This window comes from Anomaloglossus baeobatrachus, chromosome 5, assembly GCF_048569485.1.
Source record: "Anomaloglossus baeobatrachus isolate aAnoBae1 chromosome 5, aAnoBae1.hap1, whole genome shotgun sequence".
NCBI classification, from domain to species: domain Eukaryota; kingdom Metazoa; phylum Chordata; class Amphibia; order Anura; family Aromobatidae; genus Anomaloglossus; species Anomaloglossus baeobatrachus.
This window is the reverse complement of record NC_134357.1, coordinates 595,983,215-595,998,995: the sequence shown is the minus strand read 5'-3', so window position 1 is coordinate 595,998,995 and position 15,781 is coordinate 595,983,215. Positions and strand designations below refer to the sequence as shown.

Sequence of the window (15,781 nt, the reverse complement as noted above, 5' to 3'; positions counted from 1 at the left end):
TGCCTACGACGCTCCCAGGCAAAGTTATAGCCAAAATCCCCTTTGCTGGATAATTCTGATCCATGCAGGGGGAGTGGCAGTGCTTCCCTGTGAGGTCACTAAGGTAGGAGGGGACCTGGATCTGCCCAGGTTGATAACCCTACTTCGGCCATTTTCCAGCGTTCTTCTGCTCGGGGGCCTGGTTGGGACAGACCTGTGAGAGAGTTCCTGGAAACCTGGTCTACAGCGCCCCCCTGTGGCCAGACGCACAAGGTAACTGATTGAACTGTGTATGCCTGTTTGTAAACCATGCTTTATCTGTAACTGTACTCTGACATAACTGTATATTCTGTAGATTCCCTATTGTATATATTGTAGTTTCTAGTGTGCTTTAGGCGATTAAATTATATAATTAATCTTGGGCTGTTCTGTTATCTCGATCTCGAATCCCACGTCTGTGTGTTCGGCTAATAGTTACCGTAAATCGGTTGGTGGCAGCGAGTTGTGCCAAGGATTATTGTGGGGAGGCCAGTGAGATTCGGGGAGAGTTTATATATTCCGCCCGCGGAGGTCGGGGGAATATATACCTTACTCTCACCGGGGACCCTTCAATAATCGGCATAAGTAGTATAGCGGCCTCCTTGCTTATTGTCGGGCAATTCCATAATTGGCCTGACTATAAGAGGGGCGCTAGAGAGCGCGTCACGTGCTCTGTCTGTCGGTCGGGAGGTATAAAGGAGGGGTGACCCCCACTTGTTACCCCCCGATTGTGACGTACTGGTAGCCAGCGCGGGGGATTTCTGAGTGACCCCCCCGGTGGTTTGTGACATATTGGTGGCATAGCGGTGGGATCGAGATAATAGTGTGTGTGAGTGTGAGACCCATACTCCCAGACACTAAAGACTGCCTGCAGCAGCTGTGGCTGCTGGGGTCTTCAGACTAGCTCAACACTAGAGTGTCAGAGTGCAGATACTGTAAGGTGTGTGGAGGCATCAGGTGTCAGTTCTGTGTCAGTGACCAAAGTCTGCAACAATGGCTGATAGCACCAGGAGCAAAGCCAAAGGAATGGCCGATGCTCAGGCCAGAGACGATGAGGAGGTTGTCCACGAGCCCTCCAGGAGCCCGACGCCAGAGAACAGCTCTGCAGAGGACATCGCACAACCTGGGACTGCTGGACAAGATGAGGAGGAGCTCGCCCAAGGTTCCTCAACGAGCCAGATGCCAGCCCTCCGCTCTGCAATGGACAGTGAAGCACCAGGCTCCGCAGCGGGCCGCAGATCACCACGTGCCATTCCACCGAGCCTGGGAGGCTCGGATAGCCTTCTTCAAATGGCTATGGCCCTTCTCCAGGCTGGAGACCGGGATACCTACGAGATACTCATGGCAGAGCGCAGGGCAGAGCGGCAGGCAGCGCGTGAAGAGCGCCAGGCAGAGCGTGACTACCAGCTGCAGCTAGCTCAGCTCCGGCCCTCATCAGCCACACGTGACCTTCAAGACACCAAACTTCCAAAGGTCCGTGTTGAGGACTTCCCAGTGCTGGAGAAGGATGGAGACTTGGACTCTTTCTTGACTGCTTTTGAGCGGACTTGCTTGCAGCACCATCTGAACAAGGACCAGTGGGCCAAATACCTGACCCCCCGTTTAAGGGGTAAGGCCCTGGATATCCTTGGGGACTTGCCTGCTGAGGCAGATCAGGGCTACGACACCATCAAGCGGGCCCTGATCCAACAGTACAACCTCACCCCGGAGTCCTACCGCAAGAAGTTCCGGAGCCTACAGAAGGGACCAAAGGACTCCTGGGCTGACCACAGGCGGGCACTTGCCCGAGCTGCCGACCACTGGACCCAAGGCCTGCAGCTTTCCACCGGACCGGAGATCCTGGACTTGTTCATCACGGAGCAACTCTTGTGGAACTGCCCTGAGGATCTCCGCCAGTTCATCCGAGACCAGAAGCCAAAGGGGTCCACGGCTACAGCTGCCCTTGCCGATGACTACACCAACAACCGGGCCCCTGAGGCCAGGAGAGCGGCCACCAGCAGCACCTGGAGAGGGGGTAAGATGAATTCTGCGACTGCCCCACCTGCCCCTAGACTGCAGGGGGTGTCCCCCTCAACTCCCCTCTCCAGGCCCGTGGCGGAACCAAGACGGTGCCACCAGTGCAACCTACCTGGACACTTCAAGGCCATGTGCCCTCAGCGTCCCAAGGCCCCGGCTCCGTCCCCGTCCCAAGGGCCGCCCAAGGTGTATTGTGTGGGTGGGGGTGGTGGTAGGTCCCTGGACAGCTTCCAACCTGTCACCGTCGGCCAGTCTGTGACCATAGGACTGCGAGACAGCGCCTCGGAGGTGACTCTGGTGCGGCCTGAGATGGTGTCCCCCCAAGACTTGATCCCTGGAAAAACCCTCGCTGTCTCCGGGATTGGAGGCATTGACCCGGCGCTGCCTGTTGCTGACATTTATGTGGACTGGGGCGCAGGGCGAGGGGTGAGGGAGGTGGGGGTAACTGATCGGATCCCTGCAAACGTGCTACTTGGGACAGATTTGGGGCAAATAACCTCCCAGTTTGGCCCCGCCCCAAAGGCTGAACCTTCAGCCAGTGCTGACGTGCCTCCGGACAATGTTAATGTGTTATCTATGAATGATGTAAGGGAGGAGGGAGTGAACTCTGATATTTCTGCTTGCACAGACACCATAGACACACACGCAGCTGCAGCTGTGACAGGGGAGGGGGTCAGAGAAAGGTGTGACAATGCCTCTACAAGTAACCAGCCTGTGAGCTGGGATCTGTTGCCCTCTGCAGGGATAAGCAGAGAGCAGGGTGCTGCAGGGGGAGGACCAGTGTGTGGGGTGGGGGCTACCACAGCAAATGTGGGGTCCCCAGAGATTTCACAGCGGGGTTCTGTTGCTGCAGGAGGGGAACAGGCAGGTGAGATTGGGGCCGGTCCAGGAGCGGAAGTGCTCCCAGGTAAGATCTCGGTGCATGGTTCCCCCACAACCGGGGTGTCAGGAAGCCAGGTAGGTCTGCCTGAACCGGCGACTTGGTCAGGAACGGAGGAGGAGCAGGCACGACCCACGGTCGCAGCGGCTGTGGCCGCTGTCACCCGCAGTGGGAGTGCTGGAAGCCAAGGGGCCTCCCGGAGGTCCGATAGCTCTTCCCCTTCTGACCAAGTGGCAGCCGAGTCAGGTGGAGGCCAGGACACAGGTCCCGGGGTACTGACCGAAGATGTGACAGTCTCGTCGATTCTGGCCACATCTGGTCAGGGGTTTCAGGCAGCGTTAGAAGCTGACGACAGCCTGAAAGCTCTAAAGGAGCAGGCGGCACAGCCTCCCTCGGACTCGGACCCGGAGCGAGTGGTCTGGGACCAAGGACGGCTGTACCGGGCCACGGTCCAGCAGGGTTCACCGGAGGCGTGGCCCAGGGACCGACAGTTGGTGGTACCCTATCCGTTCCGGACGGAGTTGTTGCGGATCGCACATGAGATTCCGATGGCCGGACACCTAGGGATCGCTAAGACCAAGGCCAGGTTAAACCAGCATTTCTACTGGCCAAAAATGGGGGCCGATGTGGCTGCCTACTGCCGTTCGTGTGAAACCTGTCAGAGAGTGGGGAAGGCGGGGCCACGCCCCAAAGCCCCACTGGTATCTCTGCCAATCATCGATGAGCCTTTCAGGAGGGTGGCTGTGGATCTGGTCGGCCCGCTGGCCATCCCCAGCAGCTCCGGGAAACGCTTCATACTGACGGTAGTGGACTATGCCACCCGGTACCCAGAAGCAGTGGCCTTGTCGTCCATTCGGGCTGACAAGGTGGCCACCGCATTGCTGGAGATTTTCTCCCGAGTGGGTTTTCCCCAGGAAATGCTCACTGACCGGGGGACCCAATTCATGTCCCAGCTGATGGAGACCCTCTGTAAGCAAGTCCAGGTGCGACATCTGGTGGCCAGCCCGTACCATCCACAGACTAATGGCCTGTGCGAGCGGTTCAATGGCACCTTGAAGCAGATGCTTAAGATGTTGGTCGACTCCCATGGGCGTGACTGGGAGCGGTATCTCCCACACCTGTTATTTGCTTACCGGGAGGTTCCACAGGCCTCAACAGGATTCTCACCGTTTGAGCTCCTGTACGGGCGACGTGTGCGGGGCCCCCTGGCTCTGGTGAAAGAGGCTTGGGAAGGGGATTTGGCCACCCCTGGAGTGTCGGTTATCGAGTATGTCATGCGCTTCCGGGACAAAATGCAGGCCTTGACGCAACTGGTACACGACAATATGGCTCAAGCCCAGGCCGATCAGAAGCGTTGGTACGACCAGAACGCTTGTGAGAGGACCTACCAAGTGGGTCAAGAGGTGTGGGTACTGGTCCCCGTACCACAGGACAAGCTTCAGGCAGCCTGGGAAGGCCCATACCTCGTGTACCAGCAGCTCAACCCTGTGACGTACCTGGTCACCCTGGACCCTGCCCGTGGAAGGCGGAAGCCCTTCCATGTGAACATGATGAAGGCACATCATGAGCGGGAGGCATGTGCGCTCCCCGTGTGCAACCTGCCCGAGGAGGGAGAAGCGGAAACCCTCTTGGATATGCTAGCCCAGGTTAGGGCAGGCGGATCCCTTGAGGATGTGGAGGTTGGCCACCAGCTCTTGGAGGACCAACGGTCCCAGCTGTGGGCCACCCTACACCCCTTCCGGGGGTTGTTTACCAACCAGCCCGGAAGGACTGACTTGGCTGTCCATCACGTGGACACTGGGGATCATCCCCCGATCCGGCGTTCAGCATATCGGGTCTCCCTGGAAGTGCAGCAACACATGCGCCAGGAGATTGACGAGATGCTGAAGCTGGGGGTGATCCAGGCATCCAACAGCGCTTGGGCCTCGCCTGTAGTCCTCGTCCCTAAGAAGGACCGAACCACTCGGTTCTGCGTGGACTACAGGGGGCTCAATGCTGTCACGGTCGCCGATGCGTACCCAATGCCACGCATCGATGACCTGCTCGATCAGTTGGCCGGGGCTCAGTACCTGACCATCATGGATCTGAGGCGGGGATATTGGCAGATCCCCCTGACTCGCAAGGCCAGGGAACGCTCTGCCTTTATTACCCCATTTGGACTGTACGAGTCCACGGTGATGCCATTCGGGATGAGGAATGCCCCTGCCACTTTCCAGCGGATGGTCAACACCCTGCTCAAGGGACTTGAAGGGTACGCGGCCGCGTACCTAGATGACATTGCCGTCTTCAGTCCCACCTGGGAGGACCACCTAGAGCATCTAGCACAGGTGCTCAGGCGGATCCACCGGGCAGGTTTGACCATCAAGCCGGGAAAGTGTCAGCTGGCCATGAGCGAGGTCCAGTACCTCGGTCACCGGGTAGGTGGGGGAACGCTGAAGCCCGAGCCTGAGAAAGTGGAGGCCATCGCATCCTGGCCCACCCCCAGGACCAAGAAGCAGGTGATGTCCTTCTTGGGGACCGCTGGGTACTATAGGAGGTTTGTTCCATGCTATAGTAGCCTGGCAAAGCCCTTGACGGACCTCACCAAGAAGAAGCTGCCCTCTGCAGTCGATTGGACAATGGACTGCGAGACAGCCTTCCGGGCCCTAAAGGACGCCCTGTCCAGCCCGCCCGTGCTACAGGCAGCCGACTTCACGCGGCCGTTTGTAGTACAGACCGACGCCAGTGACTTCGGCCTCGGTGCGGTGCTCAGCCAGGTGGACTCTGCGAGCCAAGAGCACCCAGTCTTGTACCTGAGCAGGAAGCTGTTACCAAGGGAAGTTGCCTATTCCACGATGGAGAAGGAGTGCCTGGCCATAGTGTGGGCCCTGCAGCGTCTGCAACCCTATCTATACGGGCGCCACTTCATCGTGGAGACGGACCACAATCCCCTCAGCTGGTTGCACACCGTCTCTGGGACGAATGGGCGATTGTTGCGATGGAGCCTTGCGCTCCAGCAATACAACTTCACCATTCGCCACAAAAGGGGCCGTGACCACGGTAACGCAGACGGGCTGTCCCGACAAGGAGAGGTCGCGGACGGGCGCACGGGGGAACACCGGAGTGTGCTGCCCCCTAGCGCCCTCAAAAGGGGGGAGGTGTGAGGTAAATCCGGAGATATGACGATAAATCATGACATTCAAGTCATGTCAGGAAGCCCTCTCCTGGTGTCACTACCCCCTTCCCTTCACACAACTGGTTTAGCAACAAATCCATGGCCATGTCCTGTGATATGGAAATTAGGTGGCTTTAGGACAATGGATACAGGATGACTCCCTGCCGTCACCCTGTAGTAGGAGCTGCTAGCTAGTTAGCAAGGCTATGGAAATAGCCAGACAGAACGACTCCAGTAAAAAATGGTTCATATCTCGCAAGCCATATCTCCGATAAATATGGCAACCATAACAATGGTGTCTCCGCATGTGGACGATGCTGGCACACCCTTTTTATGGAAGTAGGACATTGGGAAACACACCAAACGTGATATCAGCCATATGGGAACTCGTAGACAGGTCATGAGTCCCCTCGTTCTGCAGCTAAATTCATAACTGTCACAATGAGAGCATTGGCGTCTGCCTACGACGCTCCCAGGCAAAGTTATAGCCAAAATCCCCTTTGCTGGATAATTCTGATCCATGCAGGGGGAGTGGCAGTGCTTCCCTGTGAGGTCACTAAGGTAGGAGGGGACCTGGATCTGCCCAGGTTGATAACCCTACTTCGGCCATTTTCCAGCGTTCTTCTGCTCGGGGGCCTGGTTGGGACAGACCTGTGAGAGAGTTCCTGGAAACCTGGTCTACAGCGCCCCCCTGTGGCCAGACGCACAAGGTAACTGATTGAACTGTGTATGCCTGTTTGTAAACCATGCTTTATCTGTAACTGTACTCTGACATAACTGTATATTCTGTAGATTCCCTATTGTATATATTGTAGTTTCTAGTGTGCTTTAGGCGATTAAATTATATAATTAATCTTGGGCTGTTCTGTTATCTCGATCTCGAATCCCACGTCTGTGTGTTCGGCTAATAGTTACCGTAAATCGGTTGGTGGCAGCGAGTTGTGCCAAGGATTATTGTGGGGAGGCCAGTGAGATTCGGGGAGAGTTTATATATTCCGCCCGCGGAGGTCGGGGGAATATATACCTTACTCTCACCGGGGACCCTTCAATAATCGGCATAAGTAGTATAGCGGCCTCCTTGCTTATTGTCGGGCAATTCCATAATTGGCCTGACTATAAGAGGGGCGCTAGAGAGCGCGTCACGTGCTCTGTCTGTCGGTCGGGAGGTATAAAGGAGGGGTGACCCCCACTTGTTACCCCCCGATTGTGACGTACTGGTAGCCAGCGCGGGGGATTTCTGAGTGACCCCCCCGGTGGTTTGTGACAACCGGATACAATGTAACATAATGGAAGTGATTTTTCAACAATTCTTTCCATTTTGGCACTTCTGTGTTCCTTCTTTTGCCTCCGTACATGGCCCAGCGTAGATCAGACCTTTTATAACACAGTAACCCTATTTCTGTACACACTGACCTCACCCGAAGCAGAATAAGTGCCCTTAGCCCCTTTTCCCGCTAATTCCCCTCTTATCACACGTAGCGACCGCAGTGAGTAAGGCCCCCACCCTTTATTGTACCTGAACCCCGCCTTTCAGAACATTTACCCCACAGCTCCTGAGCCCCATGTCTGAACCTTCAATTGTCACATCTTTAGTAACTCCCCCATCAGCCCTGAGCCTTCTTACCCCATTATTCCCCAAAATTGAACCATTCCCACATCTGTCCCGATTATGGAGAAACCCCCCTAAATCTTGTTGCCTGAACGTTCCCCACATGGTAGTAAACGTTTCCTTGTAGGGTTCTGTATATTGACCAGGAGAGGTCAGACCCTGCGGCCTGTGACATCAATCTATCTCCGCAGGTATCGTCCGCGCCTCCAGTGTCTTCCCCATCCTCAGCACCGTCCTACTGTTACTGGGAGGCCTGTGTGTCGGGGCCGGGCGCATCTATAACCGGCAGAATAACATCATCCTGAGTGCCGGCATACTCTTTGTGGCAGCTGGTAAGTACATTTATATTTGACTCTATCTCTTCCCCATGCTTTAAACTGCAGCTCCATTGCATTAAGACAGATTATAATCAGTGACTATAGCTCATTTTCACATCTCTCCACCATGCTTTAAACTGCAGTTCAGTTCCTTTAAGGCACAGTTATGATCAATGACTGCAGCTCAGTTTCATGCTTTAAACTGCCGCTGTGCTCTATGTTTTTCTTCTATACCCAGGTCTGAGCAACATCATTGGGATCATCGTGTACATATCAAGCAATGCTGGAGACCCCAGTGACAAGAAGGATGAGGACAAGAAGAACCAGTACAACTATGGCTGGTCCTTCTATTTCGGGGCGCTGTCCTTTATTGTGGCGGAGAGTATTGGGGTCCTGGCCGTAAATATCTATATAGAACGGAACAAAGAGATAAGGTTCAAGTCTAGGAGGGAATTCATGAAGTCCTTGTCCTCGCCTTATGCCAGAATGCCGAGCTACAGGTATCGTAGGAGACGCTCCAGGTCAAGCTCCAGGTCTACAGAGGCTTCTCCATCCCGGGAAGTGTCTTCAGCAGCCATCAAATATGCTAGTGCCATCCCCATGGGGGACATCTCCATGTACACCCTCTCCAGGGAACCCCTGAAAATCACCACCCCTGCCAGTTTTAATCCCGATCAAGATATCAGCTTCATGCAAGTCCACAACTGTTTCCAGAAAGAACTAAAGGATGGTCTTCACATCAGTGTGGTAAACAGAAGGACCACCCCAGTTTGACCAAGGCCTATTAGAGGGTGGCAAATATCATTAGTGGAGGGTAATCAGGGGTTGGCCATTGTGGTTGATCATGAATCAGAGTCCTTGGAGGTCAGATGGCAGAGATTGGATTTTAAGTTTTGCTGTACATAGCGCGAAAAAGTGGCACCACTATGGGTCCGTGATGGCCCCAACTCATGTTTTGTACTAGACTGAGTAGTTTTTTTACCCTTCCCTCCAAACTATAAAAGTAATGTAATGTATAGTGATTTTGAGGTCAGATATTGTCAGGAAAGGTCCAAGATGAGCAAGAAGGGGCATAAAAAATTATTATGCCCCTTAAAATTAGGCTGAAATTATTGTTCGTCCAAATAAGACATTAATAACCACAGGCCCCAAATCACAAGTACTACAGGTTGTATAGAGAACTTGTTTGCTTAAGGAAGTTTTCTATTATTATTATTATTATTATATATGTGTAGTAAACAGAAGGACCACCCCAGTTTGACGAAGGCCTATTAGAGGGTGGCAAATATCATATGTGGAGGGTAATCAGGGGTCGGCCATTGTGGTTGACCACCATGAATCAGAGTCCTTGGAGTGTTCGATGGTAGAGACTTGATTCCAAGTTTTTGCTGTATATAACAGAGGAAAAAGTGGCACCGCCATGGGTCTGAGATGACCCCCAACTTGTGTTTTGTACTAGACAGTAGTTTTTACCCTACCCTCCAAACTATAAAGTAACGTATTGTGATTTTCAAGTCAGATATTGGCAGTGAAGGTCCAAGATGAGACAGAAGGGGCAAAAAAATGATTATGCCCCTCAAAATTAGGCTGGAATTATTGTTCATCCAAATAAGACATTTTCAACCACAAGCCACAAATCACAAAAGCTTCAGGTCATATGGAGAACTTGATTGCTTACGAAAGTTTTCCTTTCTATTATTATTTCAGATTCTGATAAGACTAAGGAGATCTTGTGAGAAGTTGGCACCAACTGTAAACCCAATGGGCTCCTAAATGGATCCCATCAAGGCCATGCTATTAAGTTTTCTAAGTGTTAAGACTGTTTTGATCAATGTGACTTATTCAATGGCAAAACTGTTGCAATAGACTGATACAATTAAGGGTATGCATACTTTAGCAACTATGCTCTTCATTATAAATTGTCTACTGTTTTGTGTTCACAGCTCCTATGCAGAGCCATGTGTCGCCATGGTTACAGACCAAAACCCTTTGTAACCAGAACCTTTTAACCATTTTTCACATGGCCATTGTCAAGCACTAGGGGACAGATGGAAGAGAGTAACATGAGGGTTGCATGTAGGCAGTAACCATGGAGATATAAAGTTTTGCATAGGAGCTGTATATGTGGAACGTGAGACTCCTGTTTTGTTTTTGGGTTGTTTTTTTTTTTAAAAAAAAGCAAAACTGTTGCAAAAGTATACATGCCCTCAAAGTCCTTTCCACCCATCTAAGTCCTCTACAAGTATTGTCCAGTAATACTAGTGAAAAACAGTGACTTGGAGTCCTTGGTGCTTTACTCGCAGCCTCCTGGCTTTGGTAATCAAGATCAGAGACCTGTTGCAGAAACATCTTGACCTCATCTATAATATGACAGTGTTTGGTCCTCCCGCCACAATACATATCAGTATTGACACTTTCAAAAAGACCCTCAGAACCTCCCCCACCCCACCTCTATGGTCTCTCATGGACTTGGCTGGCATGTTGACCATGATCCTCTACCCTGGAGAAATTAAACATATCATTGACTAATACTTGAAGTATTTAGGTAGGGGGGTGTATTGTGGTTCATCTACCCATCGATGAGAAGTTCTTCTTGAGGATCAATCCGCGTCTTAAAGATATTGCCTTACTAGTGTCATCAGCATCATCGGACCCATTTCCAACCACCTCATCAAAGGCTCTTCCATTAGATATGGTGGCCACGGGTTTGGCCAACCATATGGACCAAGACTTGTACAACCTTGGAGATGCCTCAGCATAATCAACACCCATTGGAGGTAGTCATCAGTAAATATTGAAGACTCTCTTCAACCAGTCACCTCCAGGGTCTGTTCCACTATTGGTGGTGGCCAAACCTATAAGACAAAAACCTAAAGAGACATTTACTATAAAACTCAGGAACCCCCTCTCATGTGACACTTTGTAGCCTCACTCGTGATACTTTGTAGCCCCAACAATGTGACATTTTGTAGCCTCACTCATGTGATACTTTGTAGCCCCAACAATGTGACATTTTGTAGCCTCACTCATGTGATACTTTGTAGCCCCAACAATGTGATACTTTGTAGCCTCCGTTGCCTCCTCACTTTTGATAGACATGTCCAACACTGTGAACTTCTGAAAACTTTGTATGTTTCAGGGTAGAAACTTCAAAAGTTATTGTAATGTCCCCCATGACGTTCTGTAGATACTCAGGACACTGCAGTCTTCAAATCCAGAAGTAGAGAAGATGGTACTCCACCAGCGTGGTCTACAGGTGAGACATGGTGGATGTCAGGTGGCCCTGTTATTTATGGAGCCAGTGACCAGGACATTGTGTGTTATGAGAGGCTCCAGTCCCCATGGACATTTCTTCGCCCTCTGGGATGATGGACATGTCACCGAACGGGTCTGTAGGATACGAAGAACATTCCTCATAGTTTAGGTCTAGAGTTTGGTGCCGAGTTTTCCTCTGGATCATACTAAAGAGCCAGGATCAGGGTGGAGGGGTGGGCAGCGTGTCCATGCCTCCAGGAACAACCCCAGCCCTCCATCAGCATCCCCGGTAACAACAGGAATACAGTAAAGGGTTAATACAAAAGTAGGTTTACAGCTTGAAATTCCGGAAATGTCCAAAATGTGATATTTATAAAGTAAAATGTCCAAAATCTGTGTGTGATTCCTTAATACAACCAAAGGGTGGCAGAAGTATCTAATCCTCTCCTGTGTGATACTGTCTGCTGAGCTGTGTATCTAATCCTCTCCTGTGTGATACTGTCTACTGAGCTGTGTATCTAATCCTCTCCTGTGTGATACTGTCTGCTGAGCTGTGTATCTAATCCTCTCCTGTGTGATACTGTCTGCTGAGCTGTGTATCTAATCCTCTCCTGTGTGATACTGTCTGCTGAGCTGTGTATCTAATCCTATCCTGTGTGATACTGTCTGCTGAGCTGTGTATCTAATCCTCTCCTGTGTGATACTGTCTGCTGAGCTGTGTATCTAATCCTCTCCTGTGTGATACTGTCTTCTGAGCTGTGTATCTAATCCTCTCCTGTGTGATACTGTCTGCTGAGCTGTGTATCTAATCCTCTCCTGTGTCATACTGTCTGCTGAGCTGTGTATCTAATCCTCTCCTGTGTGATACTGTCTGCTGAGCCGTGTATCTAATCCTCTCCTGTGTGATACTGTCTGCTGAGCTGTGTATCTAATCCTCTCCTGTGTGATACTGTCTGCTGAGCTGTGCATCTAATCCTCTCCTGTGTCATACTGTCTGCTGAGCTGTGTATCTAATCCTCTCCTGTGTGATACTGTCTGCTGAGCTGTGTATCTAATCCTCTCCTGTGTGATACTGTCTGCTGAGCTGTATCTATCCTCTCCTGTGTGATACTGTCTACTGAGCTGTGTATCTAATCCTCTCGTGTGATACTGTCTGCTGAGCTGTGTATCTAATCCTCTCGTGTGATACTGTCTGCTGAGCTGTGTATCTAATCCTCTCCTGGGTGATACTGTCTGCTGAGCTGTGTATCTAATCCTCTCCTGTATGATACTGTCTGCTGAGCTGTGTATCTAATCCTCTCCTGGGTGATACTGTCTGCTGAGCTGTGTATCTAATCCTCTCCTGTGTGATACTGTCTGCTGAGCTGTGTATCTAATCCTCTCCTGTGTGATATTGTCTGCTGAGCTGTGTATCTAATCCTCTCCTGTGTGATACTGTCTGCTGAGCCGTGTATCTAATCCTATCCTGTGTGATACTGTCTGCTGAGCCATGTATCTAATCCTCTCCAGTGTGATACTGTCTGCTGAGCTGTATCTAATCCTCTCCTGTGTGATACTGTCTGCTGAGCCATGTATCTAATCCTCTCCAGTGTGATACTGTCTGCTGAGGTGTGCATCTAATCCTCTCCTGTGTCATACTGTCTGCTGAGCTGTGTATCTAATCCTCTCCTGTGTGATACTGTCTGCTGAGCTGTGTATCTAATCCTCTCCTGTGTGATACTGTTTGCTGAGCTGTATCTATCCTCTCCTGTGTGATACTGTCTGCTGAGCTGTGTATCTAATCCTCTCGTGTGATACTGTCTGCTGAGCTGTGTATCTAATCCTCTCGTGTGATACTGTCTGCTGAGCTGTGTATCTAATCCTCTCCTGGGTGATACTGTCTGCTGAGCTGTGTATCTAATCCTCTCCTGGGTGATACTGTCTGCTGAGCTGTGTATCTAATCCTCTCCTGTGTGATACTGTCTGCTGAGCTGTGTATCTAATCCTTTCCTGTGTGATATTGTCTGCTGAGCTGTGTATCTAATCCTCTCCTGTGTGATACTGTCTGCTGAGCCGTGTATCTAATCCTATCCTGTGTGATACTGTCTGCTGAGCCATGTATCTAATCCTCTCCTGTGTGATACTGTCTGCTGAGCCATGTATCTAATCCTCTCCAGTGTGATACTGTCTGCTGAGCTGTGTATCTAATCCTCTCCTGTGTGATACTGTCTGCTGAGCTGTGTATCTAATCCTCTCCTGTGTGATACTGTCTGCTGAGCTATGTATGTAATCCTCTCCTGTGCAGTGTTGCCTCGAACAGCAAATAAAATCCTAGATACACCCTGCACCGCACCCACCAGACACACTAGTGGACGGCTTGAGTGGAATAGAGTCGCCCACCTGGGGGGTCAGGGAAAGGAGGTGAGGAGTGTAGTGAGTGAGAGAGAGGAAGTCGGGAGCGGTGGCTCCTGGAGAAGCTATCTAGGTTGCAGACGGTGGTCTGGGCCTAGAGGAGTCGGACCCCCGGTTGCAGGGGATTGTGGCAAGGTGCCTGGACCGGTCAAGGAGGACAGCCGGCAGCCTAGCACTGTCACTGGTCCGGGACCGAAGGCATGACGGCGTACACGGACCCTAGATCAGGGAGTAGCATCAGGTAACCCGACAATTCACCTGAGGAGAACGGAGCCTTTATGATCTGTTCTCACCCGCTCCAGAATCGCGGCATTAGCGCAACGAGAGGGATAGGACTTTCCAATCCAAAATGGTCCAGAAAATCCTAAGTGTGAGCCCTGAGAGCAGGCTCCCACAGTTAGCCATAGTGGGGAACGGGGCCCGGCAAGTGCCATACTACCGGGCCACCACGTTGAAGTTAAACTTAGTGCCAGGAGGCAGGTCACGGATCACCAGGCAACACTATAGGGGACGGGACCCGGACGAGCTCCCCTCAGCGGCAGCGGTACCCAGAGAATTGGTTTACCCAGTTGCCAGCGTCTGCTTATTGACTGAGTGAGTACGAGAGTGACCCCTGCGCTCCATGGCTCCCCACACCGAGTCCCGGGGCATCCTCCCTACCCGTGGAGGGCTACGACACCTGGCTGCCCCACTTCATCACCCCGGGTACTCCCCAAATTACTGTACACCACGGGTGGCGTCATGAACTTTACATCAACTCCCCTGTAAATACCCCCTTTCATTTGAGCTGCCGCACGACCCCGGGTCCGGAGACCCTCGAGCCACAGCAAACCCGGATCCGAGCAGCTCGGCTGCTTCCACGGGGGCGACACAATGACATCACTTCTCCTCCCGGGATTGATGACATCACTGCTGCTCCCCGGGGTGATGACATCACTGCTGCTTCCACGGGGCGACACAATGACATCACTTCTCCTCCCGGGATTAATGACATCACTGCTGCTCCCCGGGGTAATGACATCACTGCTCCTCCCCGTGGTGAGGACATCACTGCTGCTCCCCGTGGTGAGGACATTACTGCACCTCCCCGTGGTGATGACATCACTGCTGCTCCCCGGGGTGATGACATCACTGCTGCTTCCACGGGGCGACACAATGACATCACTTCTCCTCCCGGGGTAATGACATCACTGCTGCTCCCCGGGGTAATGACATCACTGCTCCTCCACGTGGTGAGGACATCACTGCTGCTCCCCGTGGTGAGGACATTACTGCACCTCCCCGGGGTGATGACATCACTGCTGCTCCCTGGGGTGATGACATCACTGCTGCTCCCCGTGGTGATGACATCCCTGCTCCTCCCCGTGGTGATGACATCACTGCTCCTCCCCGTGGTGAGGACATCACTGCTCCTCCCCTGGGTGATGACATCACTGCTCCTCCCCGTGGTGATGACATCACTGCTCCTCCCCGGGGTGATGACATCACTGCTCCTCCCCTGGGTGATGACATCACTGCTCCTCCCCGTGGTGATGACATCACTGCTCCTCCCCGGGGTGATGACATCACTGCTCCTCCCCTGGGTGATGACATCACTGCTCCTCCCCTGGGTGATGACATCACTGCTCCTCCCAGGCTGTGTACAGAATGACATGGGCTCCGGTTTGGGGTCAGTTCAGCTCTGGCTGCACAGCTGCTTTCCTCATTATCTGGGGTGAGGCGGGGAGAAGAGGGGGCGGCTGTGACTCAGACACTTGGCTTCTTGGGAGATATTATCAGATTACTGGACCAAGACAGAGAGTGACACTCTGGATGGAACCAGCACTGCTGCAGAACCTCACACATCTCAGCTGCTGCAGAACCTCACACATCTCAGCTGCTGCAGAACCTCACACATCTCAGCTGCTGCAGAACCTCACACGTCTCAGCTGCTGCAGAAACTCACACGTCTCAGCTGCTGCAGAACCTCACACGTCTCAGCTGCTGCAGAACCTCAGACATCTCAGCTGCTGCAGAACCTCACATGTCTCAGCTGCTGCAGAACCTCACACGTCTCAGCTGCTGCAGAACCTCACACGTCTCAGCTGCTGCAGAACCTCACACGTCTCAGCTGCTGCAGAACCTCACACGTCTCAGCTGCT

At 52.3% G+C, this 15,781-nt stretch overlaps 1 protein-coding gene across 1 annotated transcript in view; it reads left to right on the top strand.

Moving 5' to 3' along the window:
- CACNG4 (calcium voltage-gated channel auxiliary subunit gamma 4) overlaps nt 1–11,594 on the top strand; it is a 51,537-nt gene extending 39,943 nt beyond the window's left edge. Inside the window, exons 3-4 of the mRNA XM_075348026.1 lie at nt 7,869–8,009; nt 8,233–11,594. Coding sequence (XP_075204141.1) covers nt 7,869–8,009; nt 8,233–8,768 — 677 coding nt within the window. The 3' untranslated portion in view covers nt 8,769–11,594. The remainder of the gene's footprint in view (nt 1–7,868; nt 8,010–8,232) is intronic.
- Nucleotides 11,595–15,781: the final 4,187 nt, after the last annotated feature.